Source organism: Gobio gobio, assembly GCF_949357685.1.
Source record: "Gobio gobio genome assembly, chromosome: 15".
Taxonomy (NCBI): Eukaryota; Metazoa; Chordata; class Actinopteri; order Cypriniformes; family Gobionidae; genus Gobio; species Gobio gobio.
In genome coordinates, this window is record NC_137108.1 from 23,875,556 (window position 1) to 23,899,790 (window position 24,235).

Below are 24,235 nucleotides of genomic sequence, written 5' to 3' on the forward strand. Positions count from 1 at the left end.
ACTAAGTGTTTTTAGCTAAGAATAGACTAAAAAAGTTACACAGTGTAGCTTTAAGCCATCCAGATAACATAAAGGCACACTCTTGATTCCTGTCATTCAGTCACTGGGCTGTACAATGACATTTTTAATTTGCCCAATGCTCTGGGGTGAATAGGATGAAACCAAAATGTAACTGGTGTCTACAAGGTTGTTTATAGTCTAGTCTCTGCCTTAGACGTCAAGTCCACGGACTTTTGGCTGAATGTCTGATGCATAAGACACACAAAGTCGCCATCTGATTGGTTGAATTCTACAGGATTTAGTTGAATTCTATTTTCCGGGATTCCGGGAGACGTGTGTGTCTCATTTTTTAACGGTCCGATCAACTAAACAATGGATTTTGTATGTGAGGTTTCGCAGCACCATTGTTGCAGTAAACTTTCACGCCCCTAAACTTGACGCAGAACAAAACAAATTGTGATTGTTTGCTTTACATGTCAGTCAGACGGCCTCTTGGGCGGTCCTTGGCCAATGAAAGGTGCATTGGAGTCCAGACGTTCTACTGTCAGTCAGAAGGTCTGGCTACACGAGACCAGGGGCCAGATTTACTAACAGCTTGCACCAATGCAAACCTTCTTTTGGCGTTAAAAACTACTGCCAGGATTAACTACATGCAGTGAAATATTAGCGCTGAAAAGGCATGGACAGTTATTTTTGTGGCTGACCTTATTGCATATGCATTTGTAGGAGTTTCCCTTTCAGACGCAAAATTTATGTGAGGAGAGTATTTAGATGAATCATGCAAGGTGATTTTCTAAGGTTTGCGCTAGTCAATTTACTGGTGTTTACGCCATTATTTACAGCCCCCAAAAAAGCATTCCTTAAACCAGACGCTAATTTGCGCTGCTCCTGGTAGATTGCGTTGGTCAGTATGGAAATGATCCGGCTGTGTCTGCGTTCTTTAATTTACGTGTTGTCAGGAGATTATGCACAGAACTTTCCCCTTCCCATCTGCGCTTATGTGGAATTACACTCTCACGCTAATTTGCCTTGTTTAGTAAATCCGGTCCAAAGTTGTTTATAATGTGCAGCGAGCATCCTGATTGTGGTATATACATTATATTTTCTACTACTACAATAAACACTAACACATTCGAACACAAAGTGGATAACGTTAGGCACTTGTCAGTGAATAAACCATAGCTGTGTATTTCCTATTTTCCATGGGCTGCTCCAGTGCACATGTTGAATATGTTTTGTTTTAATGCTTTCTGAAGGGAATGCAGAAGAGAGAAAAGCCTTGCCAAAAGAGTTGCCAATTTGTGTTTGACTTTTTTCTGTGCAAGCATGATTCGGTTTTATTGTACTGCAAATCATCCGCTATCGAACTACCGTCCGCCTCAGATAGGACGTCTAGGAGCTTTCAGTCTCCAGTTCAGCTTTTGCTGAACAATCTAATCAAGCGAAAACAAGCTTATTGTGTAATGCCAGGACCAAGCAGAGCATTACAAGCAAATAATTTCACATTAAATGGGATAATTATGGAGATTAATTAGAGAGAAATGTATTTGCTAGGGTGGTTTCTATAGCTGTTTGAGTTGCTCAGCTCAGAGACAGAAAGAGAGAGAGTCTACTAAATTAGTGCATACCATTTTATGTCCCGTTTTTGAAGTTGTGTCAGTCACTGTGTTTGTTGTTTGTGTGTTGACATGTTTATGTGTGTTTGTGTTTGCGCATCTGTGTGCTTTAGTCAGAACGCTGCAAGCCAAATAAAGAGAATGAGAGCAACCACGAGAGGAAGAGAGAAAGAGAGAAATTGGGTCAGCGTTCTAAATACCAAGTACGATGTCAACGGCAAATTATACACTTCACTGAGGTCTCTCACTCTCTCTGCCCATGTGCTTTTGCAGTTTTCCTTCATCTGCATCTTTTTCAATGTCTCTTTCACTGCTTCTCTGAATACAACATGCTTGCTAATTTAATTTTCATCTCAGTTTTGTTTTTGTTTGAGCCGTGTCCTATTTAAAATTGAACAACCCTTCCCCCTCCAATGCCTTTAGCTTAATTCTCTCTTGGTTTCTCAAACACACTGGTTTGACCAACCAGTAACTGTGTGTGTGTGTGTGTGTGTGTGTGTGTGTGTGTGTGTGTGTGTGTGTGTGTGTGTGTGTGTGTGTGTGTGTGTGTGTGTGTGTGTGTGTGTGTGTGTGTGTGTGTGTGTGTGTGTGTGTGTGTGTGTGTGTGTGTGTGTGTGTGTGTGTGTGTGTGTGTGTGTTTGTGATTTGTTTGTGATTGATGAGGACACAACAATTTTGTACAATGACACTGGTATTACACTGGTATTATGACGTAAACATCAAATATGAGGACATATGAAATGTCCTCATATTTGATGTTTACATCGTAATACCAGTGTAATATCCGTGACATTTCATATGTCCTCATATTTAAAATAGCTTTAAAAACATACTAAACAATGTTTTATTAAAAATGTAAAAATGCAGAATGTTTCCTGTGATGGGTAGGGGGATGATTTAGGGGTAGGGGTAGTGTAGGGGGATAGAATGTACAGTTTGTACAGTATAAAAACCATTACACCTATGGAATGTCCTCACTTAGATAGCAAAACAAACGTGTGTGTGTGTGTGTGTGTGTGTGTGTGTGTGTGTGTGTGTGTGTGTGTGTGTGTGTATTAATATGTATATAGATGGATGGATTAACAAAAGGGATTACAAAAGATTTCTAAAATGTATCACGTTTTAAAATATAAAAAATAAATGAAAATGTAAAAAATTATGAAAACATATTAATACAACAAGAAGTTACTTGCGCACCAAAAATGTAATAGTAAAATATTTATTAAAATAAAAAATGGTTATTTTGTTGTAATAATTGTTCACTCTACATATTTAGGCTTATATAAGACTCTGTGATGAAATTTGATAGAAGACTATGAAGCCTGTTAGAATAATCAGCATTCTTACTGAGTTAGCGGGCAGCATCCAAGCCAGGCCACCCACTTTGTCATGTGATGGGGAAGGATAACATACTGTAAACAACATTATGATTAAATATTTCAACATTTACTGCCAGCACAGTGATTTCAGCCTCTTGAAAACACTTAAGCCCTTCATTCTGCACAATGAATACAGCGGCTTTTCCTCAAGGTCACAGCCAGTTTATCATTGTTCATGACAGGACACATCTCTGAGATAAAAATGACTATATGAATTATCAAACATGAACTAACTTATAGTTTCAATTCTTTTATTAACCTTTGTTAATGTTAGTTAATATATGTTTGTGCTAGTTCACAGTACATTAGCTAATGTTAATAGATACAACATTTGAGTGTTATTCATTGTTAACTAACGTAGTTAATTGTTAACAAATGAAAACTTGTTGTAAAGTGTTACCAAATATTTTTTACTCCAATGCCAGCCGTGCATTTTAACTTTTGTGTCTAATGCAGATCAACAACTTCTGTATCGAATCAATGCCATATCTCATTAATTAATAAGAAATCTAGGCCAGTTAATAATGGCCATAGATGTGTTAAATTATTTTAGGAGAAAACTAGATGCCTTGTGGCTAAATAGTGGCCACTAGAGAAGAAAATGAGAACCTGTGGTTGGCTGATGAGTGGGTGAATGGGGAGTGTGAATAAGAGAGAGAATGTTGAAAGGTGTAGAAGATTGTCTGAGGAGTGAGGAAGGTTTGTAGCTAAAACCTGTCTTTTGTCACAGCTATAGGAGAAAACATTGGATAATATAATCCAGCCACATGAAAGATAGATGGACAATGCTCTCTTTCTTTTCTCTCACTACGCCCATCTGTCATTCGTCCTTTCTCACTTTTCACAGTAGTGTTTAGGAGCGAATATCAAATCTGACAGACAAGCGAGAACATAAAAATCCTTTTAGCTTTCTGAAAACTGAAATCTCTTTCTTCCCCTCTCTCTCTCTCTCTCTCTCTCTCTCTCTCTCTCTCTCTCTCTCTCTCTCTCTCTCTCTCTCTCTCTCTCTCTCTCTCTCTCTATCTATCTCTCTCTGTCACTGAAGTGCCTGACCTGTCTATTCACATTGGGACTTGTTAGGACTTCAAGGCTGATAAGGAAGAAACAGCAACTCTTTACTCAAGCGTAATTATAATAAAGCGTTAAAGTGTCACAGGTTTTCCATGACAAAGCACTTCACCAAATTCACAGCATAACTGTCACATGTGTCATTATATGAGCTCTTTTGTGACTCAGCGATTGTATTGTTTGATAAGTCTGATGCACTTGGACATTTCATTGTGGATTATGCAAGCATATTGATTCCCTGATGTGCGTCACATAGCATTTGTTGTGGTTTGTTCTGTTGCCACACAATTGAAAGGATAGAGGTCATTGCTGAGCTTCAAGCTGGGTCACAATCGACCACCAATGAAAGGTTGACATGTTTCATAGCTGCCGAGAATATAATACCAATTGTCCAACAGTCCAATGAAGCAGTTTTCAGCAAAGGACTCATTAACAGCCAATTAGAGGTCACAGGGTTGTAGCATTGGTTTTGGGTGGCATGTGGTTCAAACTGCTTCAGATCTGTCTTTTTTATGTGGCATGTTACGAAACTAGAAGCGATTTCTCATTAAATTACATCCTGTAAAAATAACAACAATCGGGCCGGCCGATTTCACTCTAACAATGTTTTTGCTCTTTGTTTTCTTGGTAATTATACATCTGAATAAATAAATCAAGTGCCTGTGAGAACAATAAACCTTGCTTATTAAATTTGCACCCACTAATTGAGTGTGTTTGAAACAAATTGATTTTCCAGTTCTCTTTGCAACATTTTACGTTTCATTTGCCAGTCATTGCATCCAATTGGATCACTCGGTATCCAGTTCCTGGTGTAATTGACAGAATTCCAAAGCAGGAATCGGAGACTTTCCAAACAGTTTGAGTGCATCTTGTGCTGTAATTGTAATGATTTCTTTTTTTTTTCAACAGCATGCTCAATTGGGTATTATAAAGCCGTGGCCGGCTCATTTTCGTGCACAGAGTGCCCAGCTAACAGCAGAACCAGTTCAGAAGGGTCTAAACTTTGCGAGTGTCGGAGTGGCTACTACCGCGCACCCACCGATGCCAACACCACCGCCTGCACAAGTAAGAGAGTAACCAGCTATATGTAAGAAGATAAGACAATGAACAGTACAATGAATAGACAATCCTCATGTATACACTGTCAGGATAAATGTGAACTTTGTACCTTATCTACCCCTAAAAGGTGCATATTAGTACCTACCCTTAAAAAACTATTATGAACCTTTAAGGGGTAAATAAGGTTAAAAAATGTCCTTTTCATGGTACTGCCCCAGTGACAAGCTGTTGTAACCCTAAATATATCCTTTTTTTTATGGAAGTGTAGGTCAGTTCAATCAAAAATACAATAAAATACATCAATTAAAAAATGTCTGGGTGAAACATCTGTCCTGATATCATAATGAATCAAAAATTCTTTAAAATAGTAAATAGTAAAATAGTTTAGTAAATGATATATATATATACACACAATGAGGCATAACATTATGACCAGGCGAAGTGAATAACACTGATTATCTCTTCATCACGGCACCTGTTAGTGGGTGGGATATATTAGGCAGCAAGTGAACATTTTGTCCTCAGTTGATGTGTTAGAAGCAAGAAAAAGGATTTGAGCGAGTTTGACAAGGGCCAAATTGTGATGGCTAGATGACTGGGTCAGAGCATCTCCAAAACTGCAGCTCTTGACTGCTGTGGTCAGTATCTATCAAAAGTGGTCCAAGGAAGGAACAGTGGTGAACCGGCGACAGGGTCATGGGCAGCCAAGGCTCATTGATGCACGTGACAGTCAGGGCGCCCATGCTGACCCCTGTCCTCCGCCGAAAGCGCCAACAGTGGGCTCGTGAGCTTTAGAAATGGATCACGGAGCAATGGAAGAAGGTGGCCTGGTCTGATGAATCATGTTTTCTTTTACATCACGTGGATGGCCAGGTGCATGTGCGTCGCTTACCTGGGGAACACATGGCACCAGGATGCACTATGGGAAGAAGGCAAGGCGGCGGAGGCAGTGTGATGCTTTGGGCAATGTTCTGCTGGGAAATCTTGGGTCCTGCCGTCCATGTGGATGTTACTTTGACATGTGCCACCTAAGCATTGTTGCAGACCTTGTACACCCTTTTATGGAAATGTAGCTGGTGGCTGTGGCCTCTTTCAGCAGGATAATGTGCCCTGCACAAAGGATTCAGGAATGGTTTGAGGAGCACAACAATGAGTTTGAGGTGTTGACTTGGCCTCCAAATTCCCCAGATCTCAATCCAATCGAGCATCTGTGGGATGTGCTGAACAAACAAGTCCGATCCATGGAGGCCCCACCTCGCAACTTACAGGACTTAAAGGATCTACTTCTTACATCTTGGTGCCAGTTACCACAGCACACCTTCAGGGGTTTAGTGGAGTCCATGTCTCGACGGGTCAGGGCTGTTTTGGCTGCAATAGGGGGACCAACATAATATTAGGGAGGTGGTCATAATATTATGGCTGATCGGTGTGTATATATTGTGTGTGTATGTATATATGTATATATATTAGACATGTGCCGGTAAACGGTAATACCATATACCGCAATAATGAACATGCACAATATTGTTATCGTGGGCACTTCAAAATACCGTGAATAATTATTCATTACGAATTATTCAGATTTTTAGAATGAATTTTAAGAATACTTTACCCATCAACCGTTTAAAATGAAAAACACGTCAAAGAGGAACGTGCTCTGATGTAAATAGACCGTGCATGAGCCGAGCACATGGCGGAATGAGGAGACGCTGAAGTGCACATTCATTCTTCGACAGCAGAGGGCGCTGACGGAACAGCAGAAATGCAGCCGTTTCCCCAGTAATCACATAACCTAATACATAATACTTAAACACTTAAGGCTATTCATTTTCAAACTTAAATTTTATATTTTAATCTGGACTAAATTACATGCCCTAGATATTGTTTGAATATGTTCTGACTGTTGTTCAATCAAACACTTTACAAGGCTCCAGTATTTAACATTAGTTCCTTCATTAACAAACTGACAATGAAAAATACTTCTAAAGCATGTATTAATCTTAGTTAAATGTACATTTCAGCATACCTATTGTTCTTTATAATTCTTTTGCACTTTAATCTGTTTTAAATATTTGTTTACTTTATACATTTTTGTGTATTGCTTTATTGTATTTAAATGTTTGGTTCTTTTGTTATAAGAAAGTGATTTAATCTGTTATAGTATGACAACACTTTTTTTTGCAACTTATTTCAATATCGTGATAATACCGTATACCGTGATAAAAGCTTCAGCAATTAATCGCAACATGAAAATTTGATACCGGCACATGCCTAATATATATATATATCAGTGATGCGCGGGTCAATGTATAAACAACCCGCACCCGACCGACGTTTTCAACTAACCCGCCCGCAACTCGGACCGCAAAAAAAAAGAAGAAAATATTGTACCCGACCCGCTTCCTGACCCGCATTTTTTAAAAGTAGTAAATGCTCATCGTAGCTCATTGGGCAATTGAGAAAATGTTTCAGGCCCTGGCGTGGTGCGCTCAGAGGTGCAGCAGCGAGAGCAGGAAGTTCTTGAGGCGGCCCATCATTTTCCATTTCAGCTCCAGATGCATATTATTGATGAACGCGATGTTTATGTTTCGACCCGGCTTGAAGAATTCATCAGCCCACATTTGGAAGATAATGATTAACATCTGTAAACTGATCTATGCCAAATATGTGATTACTTTTTACTTGATGAATACAAAAATAATTTTGTTGCAAATGGTATACATTTTTTTTTTTTTAAACATATCAAACCAACATAAATAAAATATAAATTTCTAAAAACATTTAAAAAATATATATTTTTCTGTATTGTGGGCAGTCATTTGTCATCGACCCAAATATTAACCAAATCCCTCGAGTCTAAATTCTGTTCTGGTTTATAGAGGGTAATCATTAGAAGGTTCAGCAGCTGGTGAGCACTAACAGTGTTTGTGAATAACTGGAGGTTTTCTTTCTCAGGCCCTCCGTCAGCGCCGGTGTCTCTATCATGGGAGTATGAGAGTTCAGAGGGTGGGGTGTCATTGCGCTGGAGACCTCCCACGGACATGGGGGGTCGAAGTGAAGTGTGGTATGGGGTGGTGTGCAGAATCTGCCCGTCTGCCACTAGCACACCACCCAGCATGTGCTCCTGGTGTGGAGAGACTGTCACTTTTTCCCCTACACAAACTGGCTTAAAACAGACACGGGTCACCCTCAAAAACCTGCTCACTAGGGTCACCTACCTCATACAGGTACTTACGCACAGCACTTTGTTCATATAGATCAAGAGCCTACAATTCTGAGGAGTCTGATACTGGAAATACAGTACAGACAAGCAGGAATACAATTTTGGAATGTTTTCTGGATTGACTAGCACTCAATCAGAAATTCAAAAGTTGGATTTCATAGTGAACATCATAATTACATACTGATTAAATGAGAGCATGATATAGGGGAGACCGGGACAAGTTGTCACATGAGGAAACTGTTGTTTGATATTTTATGTATTTGATATAGTTTATATTTTTGCTGTTTTGTGAACCGTGTTTAATTTGTCTGGTGTCCTTTGTCTTTGGGTGCTAACCTTCCCTGCTATTGATCATTGTTTCTTAAATAAATGGTTTTATAACAATATTAGCTGGCATGTTTAATAGTTTGTTTTTTATAGCCAATACAATTAAAAAGTTTGTGGTCAGTGTTTTTTTGGATGCGTTGATCAAAAGTGACAGTAAATACATTTACAAAAGATTTCTATTTCAAATTAATGCTGTTCTTTTGAACTTCATTCATCAAACAGCACAGCTGTTTTCAACATTGATATTAGTAAGAAATGTAACAAATAAGGATATTAGCTTAATTTCTGAAGGATTGTGACACTGAATACTGCCGTAATGATGTTGATGATGTTTTATTTCCTATAAATAAATTGTCCTACAAAAAAAAAAACCTGCCCTGAGAAATATTTACTGGGGTAAAAAGTGTGATAACAGCCCTTTTCTCCCCTACACAGTGCTCATTATTATGCCTTAAAGGGATAGTTAACCCAAAATGAAAATTGCCCCATGATTTGGGGTAATGGCAGTGAATGGCAGCCCAAAATTTGAAGACTAATAAAGTGCATCCATCCATCATAAAAGTAGTCCACACAGCTCTGGGGGGTTAATAAAGGCCTTCTGAGAATTGATGGGTTTTTGTAAGAATAATATCCATAGTAAACATGTTATAAAGTGAAATATGTAGCTTCAGACGGACTGCCTTCCATATTCAAATTTACGAAAAAAGTGTAACTGGCACGGTGATGACGTCAGACATATCATATGCATTTTGAACTGCGTTAAGTGCAGCACTTTCTTTGTAAGTTGAATACAGAACACGGTCCGCTGGAAGCTAGATATTTTACTTTATAAAATGTTAAATATGGATATTTTTCTTACCAAAACCAAGCGGCAACCTCCCGCTGTTTCTCTTGAAGCCAATACGGAAGTGACATAAACTGCAATTCATCGACTGGCCACTAGGGACAGGCTTCAGAAGGGAGCAGAATCTCATTGTGTTAAAATGCCCAACTTTACAGCAGGATAAAACATGTTTACAGCCTGGTACAAATTGGGGTTTTGGTCTATACAGCTAATTTTGCCCTTCATGACAACTGTGAGGGGGGTGAATTTTTGTATAACTCCTTCGTTTACATTATATAAAGCATTAAAGTTCTGCATAATTAAGGGCGTGGCCACTTCGAGTGACAGGTGGATAGCCATTTATCTGCTGTCTGTTAGTCATCGCGTCACCTCAGCTCCACCCACATCCTGCCTTTTTGGCCATTTTCTATTATCCGGGACTGATCTGGGAGTGACGCGCGGTGACGCGCGATGACGCGCTGCCAAGATGGCAACGGCCAGCTCGTCCCTACTTTACACTTCAAAACTGCTCATCAGAATCCTATGGGTGACGTCACGGACACTGCGTCCATATTTTTTTACGGTCTATGTCAAAAACCCATTGATTCGCTTCAGAAGGCCTTTATTAACCCCCGGAGCAGTGTGGATTACTTTTATAATGGATGGATGCACTTTTTTGGTCTTCAAATTTTGGGCTGCCATTATAAAGCTTGGAAGAGCCAGGACATTTTTTAATAAAACTCCGACTGTATTCGCCTGAAAGAAGAATGTCATAACACCTAGGAAGGCTTGAGGGTGCGTAAATTATGGGATAATTTTCATTTTTGGGTGAACTATCCCTTTAATGCTGCTTATATGCATGTAAGAATATAGCTGCAATATAAACTGTCTATGATTTTACAGGTTCAAGCAATAAATGAAGTGTCAGCCCTGAGCCCTTTTCCACCTCAATTCGCCAGCATCAATTTCACCACCAGCCAATCAGGTATGAAGAGCATGTATGCTGGGACCATCCGCAGTATGCGTGCGCACCAAACTGTTTGCACAGTGTATCTATGTCTTACGGCGTCTGTCTCCTCCCATCGCTATGTATGTCTAGACGTTCTCCACCCCTCTCTTTCTGCTTCCTCTCCTCACGGTCCGCTCTTTCCATCTAATACTCTTTTCCCTTCACAATATTTCATCTTCTGCTATTTGGACCCAGGTGGCTTTGGGTCACGATATGCTGTCATCTCATATAATGGTCAAGAGAGTCGGAAAGAGATGAAAAATGGAGGGAGGATAATCAATGTGGCAGCCCACAGAAACTTTGGAAACAAACGGTGCAATTCCGATGTCCCTCTCTCGCTGTCTCTCTCTTCCTTTTCTATCTTTAGTAGTAATTCAAGCTCAGATGGATTCTGCAGATCAGTTTATATAACTTAACCATTATTTAAGCTTTGGCTGCTGCTGATTGAATGGGTTTGAGTCACCTATATGTGTGCTTCCACATGACTGATTAACAGACAGAGACATTGGTTGAGGCGAAGGGGGTCGGGGGCTGAGAACAGGGCGGGAGTGGAGAATGGTTAACTCATGACCTCATTAACACGGATGAGGCTTTGGCAATGTCTAACTAACCGTCAAACATGCACCAAAGCATGATGTAAATGGCTTATTTGGACCTACATGTGAATCCACGTGTGTATTATCGCTCTACAATGCTCTTTATAATGAGAGGCATTGAATATCTAAAAAGCATTCAGAAAAGTAGGCTGCCTATTATGAAGTGATGAGCCCCCATGTGGTCACTCTTATAATTACATGTTTGTGTCTCAGTGCCTTCTGAGGTTCCCATGCTGCACCAGTTGAGCAGATTTCAAGACTCCATCACGCTGTCCTGGCCTCAGCCTGACCGGCCCAATGGTGACATCCTGGAATACCAGCTCCGATACTACGACAAGGTCATTACTGTTATTTATGCAAAATATTAAAGGAATAGAGCTTTTTTAAGAAAACATTTTTTTTTATTCAATAGAATTGCATGGATAAGTGTGACCAGTACATTCCTTTTGTGTTTCACAGGTTTGAAATGAGGTTTGAAAGGGATAGTTCACACAAAAATGAAAAAAATTTAATTAACTACCCTCAAACCCATAATGCTGCGTTCACACCAAACGCGAATTGAGCGTCAGGCGCGAGTGATTTCAATGTTAAGTCAATGGAAAGGCGCGTTGACGCGCGTCTGGAGGTCCCGCGGCGCGGAAGGCGCGTGTACGCGCGGCGCGAAGGACGCGAATCCGCTTCATTCGCGCGTCCAGTTCGCGCGAATGGCGCGAATTGGACGCGAATTGAGCGTCTTGCGCGATACGCGCGTTACACGCGAATGTTGCTTTTGTGCATTCACGCGTTTGAAGCGAATTCGCGTCTGACGCCCGAGTTGAAAAATGTGAACTTTGGCGTCAATTCGCGCCGCGTTAACCAATCAGGAGCCTGCTCGCTGCTGTCACGTGGTAAAGTGACGTGTATGAGAAACCCTGCATAAATTAAAAACAGTACTATTGTGTCACAAAATGTAGTTTTAAGACGTTTTCAGGTGGGAATGTAGTTTTTTAAAGCTCAAATCTGTGGTTTATTTATAAAGAGAGCGCCTATTTAAAAAAAAATAATCTTGTGTTTTTGGAGTTGTGAGATCCAGGCGATCACCGGGCAATCACTGCTCATAACCCCGGCGAAGGCAGCCTTTCCTCGGCCAGTCCTTCTGGCGTCTGCCGCTGGCTCTGATGTCCTGTAGTGGTTCGTTTTGTGTAGATCTAACGGCCGAGCTTTGCTCTCATGAATCTATAATTTGTTGTCTGCCAAATCGGCGGCAAAAATGACGTCAACGCGGAGGGGGCGGTCTCGCGCGTTGGCTCCGCAAGACCCCACTTTCATCTTCGGAATACAAATGAAGATCTTTTTTATGAAATCTGAGCGATTTCTGTCCCTCCATAGACAAATGATGACAGTAAACGATGATTAACTAACCCTTTATGTTTTTGTTAAATGAAATAAAGCTGAAATAAAATATTAATATTAGATGAAAAACATACACTTAAAACATTTAAATTTTGCCTTATCAACTAACTGAAACAAGATCAAACTGAAATAATAATACATTTAAGCTAAATAGAATAATAATGTAATACTGAAATGGAACAGGAAACGTTCTATGAGGGCGAGTAAATGATGACATAATTTTCATTTTTTGGTGAACTATCCCTTTACATCAATATAAAACGTTGTGTATGATGTGTAAATAACTTCAGCAAATTGATGGTGCTTTCTCTCTCTGGCAGGGGTCTGATGAGGACAGCGCTGTGAGCGTCTACAGTGAAACCAACACAGTGACAGTTGGAAGTCTGATTCCAGGCTCCATCTACGCCTTCCAGATCCGTGCTCGAAATGAGAGAGGCTACGGACCCTACAGCCACACTATTTACTTCAGCACTCTAGCAATGGGTAGGCCAGAAATATAACACGTTATGTCACACATAATTGATCATTCTAGCTAGCATATATGCAAGCTTACTCATAAGCTATTAACTTTGCAGCCTCAGTAACAATGTCTTCTAGCTGTATATTTAGCAAAATTGCACCTTACAGGATAATTACTGATTATGCTCTACAGAGTTCATTTCTTTTCATTTTTCAGTCTGATTATAATAATTTCAGCATAATAAGAGATGCAATTTTTTTACTAAGGCTTCAGCAAGCATAATTATGACCTATGCTTAGGTAAATACAGAGATTTCAGAAGAACCCCTATGACTTTTATTATCAACTCAAAGTACCCCCCAAATTTCATTGACAATAAATGTAACAACATCCTAACGTTATCATCTGCAAACATTTAACAACTCATTTAATATTTTTGTTTAAACTAATACTTTTATTCAGCCTGTTATGTTTTATGTTTTTTATTTCACATATTTGCTGTTCTTTTGAACTTTCTATTCATCAAAGAATCCTGAGAATAATCAGTTTCAACAAAAATATTTTCAGCGTTGATAATAAGAAATGTTTACTTAAAGAGATAGTTCACCCAAAAACAATTTTTTTTAATGTTTATCTGCTTAGCCCCAGGGCATCCAAGATGTTGGTGTCTTTGTTTCTTCAGTAGAATACAAATGAAGATTTTTAACTCCAACTGCTGCAGTGTGATAGTCGTATAATGCATGTCAATGGGGATATTTTAGAGTATGAGAGCAATGAGAGTAAAAACACAGACATACGAATCCTTAATAAAACAATGCGGCTCGTCTGCGAGAAACCGAACAGTATTTATGTTATTTTTTTACCTCTTATCAGATGAATGTCATCTAGTATTCCCAGCGCCATAACTTCCGGCGAATAAGGTTAAAATACTGGCGCGATCAAAGATATATATACGTAGATGCCTCATTCGACCGATCTGCGCAGGCACTAATGAGGAATCTATGTATATCTATGATCGCGCCGGTATTTTGCATGTATTTTGACCTTATTCGCCGGAACTGATGGCGCGGGGGTGGCTGATGCAGAGCCATAGAAAAAAATGAAATAAATGTTTAAATATGAATATTTTTCTTACACAAACGCATCGATTCGCTTCAGAAGGCCTTTATCAACACCCCGGAGCCGCGTGGAGCACGTTATTTGACAGACAGATGCATTTTTTATGGACTTCAAAAACCGAGCAACTATTACTGCCATTATAGTGCTTGGATTAGCCAGAAAAATTTTAATATAACTCTGATTTTATTCGTCTGAAAGAAAAATGTCATATACACCTCGGATGACTTGAGGGTGAGTAAATCATGGGCTAATTTTCATTTTTGGGTGAACTTTCCCTTTAAAAATCTTACCCACCCCAACCTTTTGAACAGTTTTGTGTGTGAATATAATAAATATTATTTTATAAAATTATATTCTCAGTTATTATTTTTGTTTCAATTAATTTGGTATTGCCATTTTTCACTTTTTAGAGGAACAGTCAAAGCAGATTCAAAGTCACCTTCCCCTTATGATCGGATCAGTAATGGGCGGAGCAGCATTTCTATTGGTTGTGATAGCGATCATCATTGTGTTTGTGTTTCGAAGGTATGAACATCAAAAAATAACCAAAAAGGACTGTTTATTGCATATAAAATTACAAAAGAACATAACAGCTATTGTGTCTTTGTTATTCTGTCTTTTTCCACTAGTAAAAGGAGAGAGAGCCCTTATAGTGACAGACTTCAGAGATATATGAGTAACAGAGGTGAGAGCTTTATGGCTTTGCATGTGAACTGCAGGGAATACTTGTGTACATTTGTGCTTTCTGTTCTCCAACAGTCGCTACATATATGAATGAAGGGAAAAAACACACTTTCACTTCATCTTCTAAAGTGGGCTGTATTCGGACTACTTTGTAATTATTGCTATTATGTAATAACTATGTTTCAGGAAAGTCTGCACCACAATGAGGAGGGGTTTGTGAGAATTTCGGTATTTTGACAACGGATGATAAATGTGCCGTGTCAGTAGTTTTTATGTTTGTAGTGCTGACTGTGGTGGACATATTTGTGGTACTTCTTTACTCAGTCTGAAAACTTGAGCACACTGGCAGCATGTCTGTGACAGAACCAGTCATTAGAAGATCTATGTGGGTGAAAACCAGTGGTGTTGTCGGGGACATATGCACGTATACGCTGTATACTTACTTTTTGCCAAGGGCTGTTTGCGTATTACGACTTTTAAGGATAATTTTTTTTGCTTCAAAAGTCCATAATCTACTGTCTTGTTAGCTTCCCCTTTAACTGTGTAAACTCGCAATTCTTTATTGTGATTGGCGCATACCGTGCATTAGCACTTCTATCATTCTACCATTTCCTACCCATCATCGACTGACGGTGCGTGTTCGTGCTGCAGTGAGAGAACTCTGCTCAACCCCAAAATAACCAAAACTGGCAAGTACACCCCCCCCCAAAAAAATATATATATTAATACCGTAGTTAATGGAAATGTATAGAATTCGGATATTAATCAATTATATACATCATGCGTTCTGAGCTTTTATAAGCACTGTGTTCCCATAAGAACTGAAAAGATTATCAGCGCAACATTTATTTAATTTATTTTGCACGTGTGGCACGCAAATCACTGTACTCTGTAGAAAAATTATATGATCAATAAGTTATGACAACATATGTTTTTACATTACTTTAACAATTTTTAAACTTTTTTTCATAAGTCATACAAGATTCCACTCATTTCCACAAGCCGTTCCTATCGTGACACCGATGATAAAATGTGTGACCCATTTAAATTCTATTGAGAATTTACCACTTTAAAACACTATGGAGAAAGTCAAACATGATCTGTTCTAGAACAGCCATTTTGACAGACTGATGAAAAGAGGAGAAAACATCATCTTTCGCCAACACTTATTAGAAAGGTTTTTATGACCACCCTTAAATTTTTGGGCCTGGTTTCACAGACAGGGCTTAGATGAAGCCAGAATTTGGCCTTAGTTAAATTAATACTTTTAAGTAACTTTTATAAATGTGCCTTAGAAAAACATTACTGGTGTGCATCTTGAGACAAAACAATGGCACTGACATATTTTAAGATATTCCAGTGCAAGTTGCTTTCTGCAAGTTGCTTTCTGCAAGTGCAAATTTATATTACAACTGTGACATGTTGTAGGTATTGTTTCTATATGTGTAGGTTGCTATTTTTCATAATAAATGCTACAGTAAAAAAAGAAAAATGTTAAATAAAGTTAGTTCTTCTTATGGCATATTGAAGTAGAAAATTCTGTCAAACTGATAAGTTCCGGGTGCTTAAATAATATAAAATACATCATATATCCTATGTAAACAAGTAATTGTTTATTAGGTTATTACTGTATTGCAGTTATCAACCAACTTTGCATGTGTGGACGTAACCACAAAAGACCATTATACAAAAAAAGCAAACAAATAAATCTCACAAGCGTGCATGCCCTGGGACCCCGCTACAATAGTTCACACTTCAAACCCATACTCCCCACCCCCAATGTTAAAACCAAAACTACACCCTTGAGTAACTGTCTTTTATATTGCCACTAATGCTAAATCAAATTTAAGACGGTATTATCTAGAAATATTTATTTCACATTGTTATTTTTTCCCACCCACTTGCATAAAATGAAACATTATTTTCAGATGTATCACTTTTCACAATGAATATAATATCAAAGCAACATGTTATAAATTATAGAATGCACTGTATTTACTTTGACTACTACTAACAAATTGACTACTAGTGAACAACATAAAAACACATTTACTGTCATGAATTATATTTTATGATTTTTTTTTTGTTGTTGTTGGTGCAACTGGGTAATAGTTAACCACTTTTTAGGACTACGCCACTGGGTGAAACTTGTGTGTAATCTGGATGTTATTTCATTCAGGTGGGGTGAAATATTACGTGGATCCCTCCACTTACGAAGACCCCAGTGAGGCAGTCAAAGAATTTGCACGAGAAATCGACTCTGCTCACCTTAAGATTGAAGAGGTCATTGGTGCTGGTTAGTACATGTGTGAAAGTTATCATTAACTTGACATAAAGTGTATAAATCAGATAAAACGAGCATTATGGATTATTCATTTTGGTGATGTGTTTAAACCTCAGTTTGATCAATCTAATGACTCGATTTCTCTTTGTAGCTCAGTTTGGGGAGGTGTCCCGTGGCCGGTACAGGCCACTTGGTCGTAGAGAGGTGTTGGTTGCGGTGAAGACTTTGCGTTGGGGAGTGACAGACCGTGAGAAGAATGTGTTTCTCAGTGAGGCAGGAGTCCTTGGCCAGTTTGACCACCCCAATGTTCTGAAACTAGAAGGTGTGGTCACCCGCTCCCCTCCTGAACGTATTATCACAGAGTTTATGGAGAACGGCCCTCTGGATGCCTTTCTCAGGGTAAGAAGTGACTAGATGTTATATTTATATAAATTAAATAAAATATATTATACATCATCATAATATTATAATGTATTATATGTAAAATATGACAAGATGCAAGTTCAATTATCAAAGAGTTTATTAAGAATGACCCTTAGATGCCTTTCTAAGGTAAGAAAAAGTGGCATTTTTTTTTGTGATTTTTAGAAAGCAGCTGTCTGACTCTTAGATGGTGAACGGGAACATGGTTTGTGTAACATTAGCAACACATTATTAATTGTTTGATAACATAGTCAAGCCAAAAGTTAATCATATTAATTACTGTTATGTGTCCGACGTTGTAGAGAGCAATAAATAAAACACACTTGTAGACAAGCCTGTATAAATCGCTCTTCCCCTTCTTCTTCTGAATGAGTTTCTGGTTCATATATGGATAAGAACTATTCTCTTAGGAACTTTGCTGCCGTACCATGGGTGCAGCGGCGCAATGATATTACACAGCGCCTGAAATATCATTGCGCCGCTGCACCCTTGGTACGGCAGCAAAGTTCCTTGATCATTATGCAGGAATGAGAGAATAGTTCCTAGCCATATCGGTCTAGAAAAATTGCAACTTTTCATTTTCCGTCGGTCTTGTTGCCGTTATTTTGTCACTTATTGAGCAGTAGGCTAGGTAAGCGGACCCACTTTATATTAGGTGGCCTTAACTACTATGTACTAACATTTAAATTAATAATTTGATACAATGCACTTATTGTGTACATACATGTTTTTACATTGTACTTACATTTTTTAAAAATACCTGCATGTAATTACATCTGTAATTAATTTCTGTAGTTACTGTACAGTTTCTGTAATTACACAGTTGACACTTCCCTTACACCTAACCCTACCCTTATACTTACCCATACCACCACACCTGTCCCTAACCCTACCTGTATCCACCTCAATATCAGCAAAGGTGATTTGCAATACAATTTGTCCACAGTAAGTACATTGTACTTATTTTTTGATGTAAGTACATAGTAGTTAAGGCCACCTAATATAAAGTGGGGCCAGGTAAGCTAAATAACAAGCTAAAGTCCCAAAAAGTTGCCGTGTTCCTTTAAGGCATGAAGAAATTATTTTCACAGGGGAAAAAAACTTTTAAATATGTCATTTTGATTTGAGTTTGAGGATACAATTATTGACTGCAGGGCAACATTCAATTAAATTATCAGAGTTTATGGGAAATATTTTTATTCATATAAATTTAAATATATATCATTATTATATTATAATGTATTGTTTAAAAATGACAAGATATTTTACATGTAGTAAAAAATGATGAAAATTACATAAAATGTTATAAATGTATTATTAATTTGTCATTTTTTAAAGGAAAATGAGGATCAGTTCAGCGTGTTGCAGCTTGTAGGGATGGTGAGAGGTGTTGGAGCTGGAATGCGCTATCTTTCGGAGCGAAATTTCGTCCATCGTGACCTTGCTGCCCGGAATGTTCTGGTGAATTCGAACCTGGTTTGTAAGGTGTCTGACTTCGGCCTGTCACGTTTAATGAGGGGTCTGGACCACAACATGCCCACCTACACTGCTTCACTGGTGCGTTATGGGAAGATTTCTGTAAATGTTTAAATACAAAACACTATTACATGTTCAAAAGTCAATTCCTTCCGTTCTTGCTGCGGATGTGTCCGTTTTTAGGCCTAGACAACTTTGTTAATTAGCGCTGTCATTTATGTTTGCTCAAATTATTCTCTCTGTCTTACAGGGGAGTAAGATCCCTGTGCGGTGGACAGCTCCTGAAGCTTTCCAGCATCGTAAATTCAGTTCAGCGAGTGATGTCTGGAGTTTTGGGATACTCATGTGGGAGGTCATGTCATATGGAGAACGTCCGTACTGGGACATGAGCAACCAAGAGGTGAGCATTATAGATTTTACAGTCACACTTACTTTACATTCCATGCTGTCACAAAGCAGTTATATAAACCAAATGTACACTAGAGGGAGGTATTTTAATTTTACAGTATTATTACTGTTTGATGAGCAGTTGCATAAACAAACCACAGTACAGAGTATGTGTGCAATTCACACTGCTTGGGCTTTGAAGTTTTCAGCAGTACTGTGAGCGTGTGACATTAAGCAGATTTGAGTGGGGGTTTTTTTTTAGATAAGTTTACACGCAGCTAGAAATTTTATGACCTTAATCGGTGCGCATTCTCGTCAAATAAAATACAACATTGAACATGATTTCAGCTGCTTTAATTCCAGAGGTATTTTTCCCAGTCTTTTTCTTCATAGGGATTTCAAAGGATTATTCAATAAACATCTCTAAGACATGAACCAAGGTGACCAGCACTAATACTTATAAAGTATTTTAAAGAATAAACTACTAACTACTTTAAAAAAGTATTAAAAGAAAGTTTAAGGGTACTACTTCTCTCGGTTTATATTATGACGAGTCATGCAGGTTCTGTGCTTTTCCGCAGCAGTTGGCGTCATATAAATCATGTATATCGGGGGGAAATGAATCATATCTTTTTTGCACTGTTGCACTTTATAAACTAAATATTTCCATAACATCTTACTAAATGTTTTTTTTGTTTTTTTTTCCTCATCTTATTTCTCTTTTCTTTGCAGTTCTTTCTGGTTGTCAGTTCCCTTTTCCTCAAAATCATTGTCTATTCCTTTTTTTTTTTGTATCTGTTTCTCCTACAATGAAACACTTCTCTAAGTGTCATGTCTTCCTAATTACCCTCTCTAGGTGATGAAGGCAGTGGTCGATCAGTACCGTTTACCTGCTCCGAACGGTTGTCCCCCGGCTCTTCACTCTCTAATGCTGCAGTGCTGGCAGGCCGAAAGGCAGGACCGACCAGGCTTTGATTCTCTCCTGTCATCCCTTGATCGTCTCATTCGCCACCCTGCCTCTCTTAAGGCAGAACACGGCCGGTGAGATGCTCAAAACTACATTTACCACTTTTTATTATTAGACATTTATCATCTTTATTTATCACATTTTACAATATTCTCCTCTTTCCTAGTCCCACCCAGCCACTCTTAAGCCCCACCCCTACTGACCTATCATCAGTGTCAACAGTCGGTGATTGGCTAACAGCTCTGAAGATGGACCGGTATAAAGATGCGTTTGAGAGAGCACAGTACCACAGTCTGGAAAGAGTGAGCATGCTCACAATGGAGTAAGTTTAAACACACTTTTCACACTAGTTTATCCACTTACAAAGTCCAACATTTTACAAATGTCACAGGAGAATGTTCTATTTTCACACTTATTTCACAACTTTTTACACATTATATGACACTTGTCTCTTTGGTAAACAAGTACATGAACTTTAAAGAAAAATAAATTGGGCTTTATTGGGCAAATGTATTCATTTTTTTAATCTTTTTGTTTTGGGAATGTCCCAAATATATATATACCGATCAGGCAAAACATTATGACCAGTGAAGTGAATAACATTGATTATCTCTTCATCACGGCAGCACCTGTTAGTGGGTGGGATATATTAGGCAGCAAGTGAACATTTTGTCCTCAAAGTTGATGTGTTAGAAGCAAGAAAAATGGGCAGGCGTAAGGATTTGAGTGAGTTTGACAAGGGCCAAATTGTGATTTAATTGTGAATTGTGGCTTAACAACTTGGTCAGAGCATCTCCTAAACTGCAGCTCTTGTGGGGTGTTCCTGGTCTGCTGTGTTCAATATCTGTCAAAAGTGGTTCAAGGAAGAAACAGTGGTGAACCCGCGACAGGCTCATGGGCGGCCAAGGCTCATTGATGAACGTGGAGAGCGAAGACTTGCACGTGTGGTCCGATCAAACAGACGAGTTACTGTAGCTCAAATTGCTCAAGAAGTCAATGCTGATTCTGATAGAAAGGTGACAGAATAAACAGTGCATTACAGTTTGTTGCGTATGGGGCTGTATAACCGCAGATCAGTCAGGGTGCTCATGCTGACCCCTGTCCACCGCCGGAAGCAGAAACAGTGGGCACATGATCATCAGAATTGGACCACGGAGCAATGGAAGAAGGTGGCCTGGTCTGATGAATCATGTTTTCTTTTACATCACGTGGATGGCCGGGTGCGTGTTCGTCGATTACCTAGGGAACATATGGCACCAGGATGCACTATGGGAAGAAGGCAAGCCAGCGGAGGCATTGTTGCATTCCATGTACACCCTTTCATGGAAACAGTATTCCCTGGCTCTTTCAGCAGGATAATGTGCCTTGCCACAAAGCAAAAATGGTTCAGGCATGGTTTGAGGAGCACAACGAGTTTGAGGTGTTGACTTGGCCTCCAAATTCCCCAGATTTCAATCCAATCGAGCATCTGTGGGATGTGCTGAACAAACAAATCCGATCCATGGAGGCCCCACCTCGCAATTTACAGAACTTAAAGGATCTGCTCCTAACATCTTGCTGCCAGATACCACAGCACACCTTCAGGGGTCTAGTGGAGTCCATGTCTCGACGGGTCACAGCTGTTTTGGCTGCAATAGGGGGACCAACACAATACTAGTATGTCATGTTATGCCTGATCAGTGTATTTTAACCCCCTGATCTGGGGTTGTAGCATTATAAATGTCTTTACTGTCACTTTTGATTAAGTAAGAGTATTCATTGCTCTTAAAAATTAAATATTGGTTTATTTTATTTTCATTCTTTGTTTAGATTAGAACAGGTAATTAGTCTTGCATATTAATAAAACAAGTGCAATATTATTTTATTCATATTTTAAGATTAAATGTCTGGATCTGGGACCTATATATAAAAAGAAAAGAAGTTTAAGAAACACAAATGTACAAATACAGGTTCCTGTGCGAGTGCTGTGCATATAATGTATCTGTTCATTTTTGTCTGTTTTTCACTCAGGGATGTTCAGGCTCTGGGAGTGAATCTGCTTGGTCATCAGCGGAAGATCGTAAATGCAGCTAAGCAGCTCAGGACACACCTCACTCAGGGACATGTGGAGGTCTAATGCTTCCCACATTGTGTTGACACAGCAGTGCATGCTGGGAGATCTATCCCACAAGAACACTGGAATAGAGACGAGAACGACAAAAAGAGCCTTGAGTGAAAAAGAAGAGTTTTATTATGAATTATTCGCCCATCTGTTCCACCCCTTGCTGAACCGTTGTCTTCCACATTCTTGTTTTGCGTACTCCTTCAGTGTTGCACTACCTCTTACTTTCTTACTTATCAGTTCATTACTTGATGGCATTCAGTATGAACTTGCGCCTTAAGAACACAAAAGGAAAGCTCCTTCACAATCAGTTGCAAGGACAATCAGAAACTTTAAATAGAAAGTAATGGACTGTTATGTCTTTGTTGGCACTCGTGGTCAAGGGCATTAAAAGTTTTATTTTGAACTATACAACCTAACACCACTCGTATTGGTTGATGAACTGAAAACCCTGTATTATAATAACCACCTCAAGGCCCTCAGTACACTGCTTAAAATCATGTTTATAACCAGTATTTTGCTTTGTTTTCCAGGAGAAATATCTAAAAAATTATGTTGAGAGCTTGTCAATTATTAATTTTTCAGGATTCTTTGATGAATCAAAAGCTCAAAAGAATAGCATTTATTTGAAATAGAAATCTTTTGAAATATTATACATTTCTTTACTGTCACTGGTTTGATCAATTAAAGGCGTCTTTGCTGAACAAGTATTCATTTCTTTAACTATTAAAAACTATTTGGCAATGGTGTAAGAAAAATAAACAATATTTTCTCATGATATACTAAGTATTTTTACTGGAAAACAAAAAAAAATGACATTTTTTAGGAAAAAGATGTGTTTGCACTGTATACTAAATGTATGGCTGTATAATATCATACAGTATTTACAGCAAGTTATTCAGAGACACAAACAGTAAAGTTTTTGCGTTTAGCAAGTATCAAACATACACAAGGCCACGGTAGATCACTACTTACCTATGACTAAGACCTGTGACGTTCCGTCATCTCACTTGTGACCATCATTTCACATACAAAGGCACGTGTGCTACTGTGAGCCCATTTCCCTTCACTCGTCCTAGTCCTGTCCACTAGCAGGCGTGTTGTCAACACCCCTCAAATGATGTAGCATTAAGACGCACTGTATTATATGAGCATTGTGATGTAGGTGTTGCAGTAAATGTGATTTACAATTGCTGGCTAAAGTGAAAGAGAGAGACGTGCTCCTTGTGTATATTCTCTGTGTGCGTGTGTGAAAGAGAGAGAGAGAGAGAGACAGTACGGAAGAAACCGTTTAGTGCTGCTGAAGTAAATAAAATTGTTTGGGTGTGTGAATGGATTCCTCTGTAAAGAAATCTGTAAAAGGGAGTGTATGATCATGTATATTTGAATCTGTTTGACTGTACAGTTGTTCACCACTGTTCCACTACTGTCCAATTTTGTAAAATATATATGATTTTGTTTAAAGATGACTACTGAATTTGTTTATATTATCTTCAAGCACAAAAAAAAAGTCTATACTCATTACGCTGCTGAAATGTCCTTGTTTCCCATAAACAGCACAAAGTCAGCAAAACGACAGCTATCAGACACCGATCAGTGTGCATCAGCTTTACTTGGAGATGGACAAGATTCTGAGAATGAGATTAGAGAATGATCTTATAGGGGTAAGGGACACAAAAACCACACATACACAAGTTATTTACTTTAATTGAAAGTTGGTAAAGCATGCCGGTTTTTTAAAGATTATTAAAACTTATTCAGCAAGGATGTATTAAACTAGCTTGTTTCTGCCACTGAATAAAAACTAAAAATGGTAGGCCTAATTGCGATTTTTTTTTTTTTT

The 24,235-nt window shown here is 38.7% G+C and overlaps 1 protein-coding gene across 1 annotated transcript in view; it reads left to right on the forward strand.

The window, feature by feature from the left end:
• ephb6 (eph receptor B6) overlaps positions 1 to 23,860 on the forward strand; it is a 75,453-nt gene extending 51,593 nt beyond the window's left edge. The window contains exons 6-19 of the mRNA XM_079836055.1: positions 4,973 to 5,128; positions 8,078 to 8,349; positions 10,399 to 10,480; positions 11,314 to 11,438; positions 12,813 to 12,975; positions 14,481 to 14,595; positions 14,700 to 14,755; positions 16,934 to 17,050; positions 17,190 to 17,437; positions 18,800 to 19,018; positions 19,188 to 19,337; positions 20,181 to 20,365; positions 20,458 to 20,613; positions 22,302 to 23,860. Of these exons, the coding sequence (XP_079692181.1) occupies positions 4,973 to 5,128; positions 8,078 to 8,349; positions 10,399 to 10,480; positions 11,314 to 11,438; positions 12,813 to 12,975; positions 14,481 to 14,595; positions 14,700 to 14,755; positions 16,934 to 17,050; positions 17,190 to 17,437; positions 18,800 to 19,018; positions 19,188 to 19,337; positions 20,181 to 20,365; positions 20,458 to 20,613; positions 22,302 to 22,407 (2,150 nt within the window). The 3' untranslated portion in view covers positions 22,408 to 23,860. The remainder of the gene's footprint in view (positions 1 to 4,972; positions 5,129 to 8,077; positions 8,350 to 10,398; positions 10,481 to 11,313; positions 11,439 to 12,812; positions 12,976 to 14,480; positions 14,596 to 14,699; positions 14,756 to 16,933; positions 17,051 to 17,189; positions 17,438 to 18,799; positions 19,019 to 19,187; positions 19,338 to 20,180; positions 20,366 to 20,457; positions 20,614 to 22,301) is intronic.
• Positions 23,861 to 24,235: the final 375 nt, after the last annotated feature.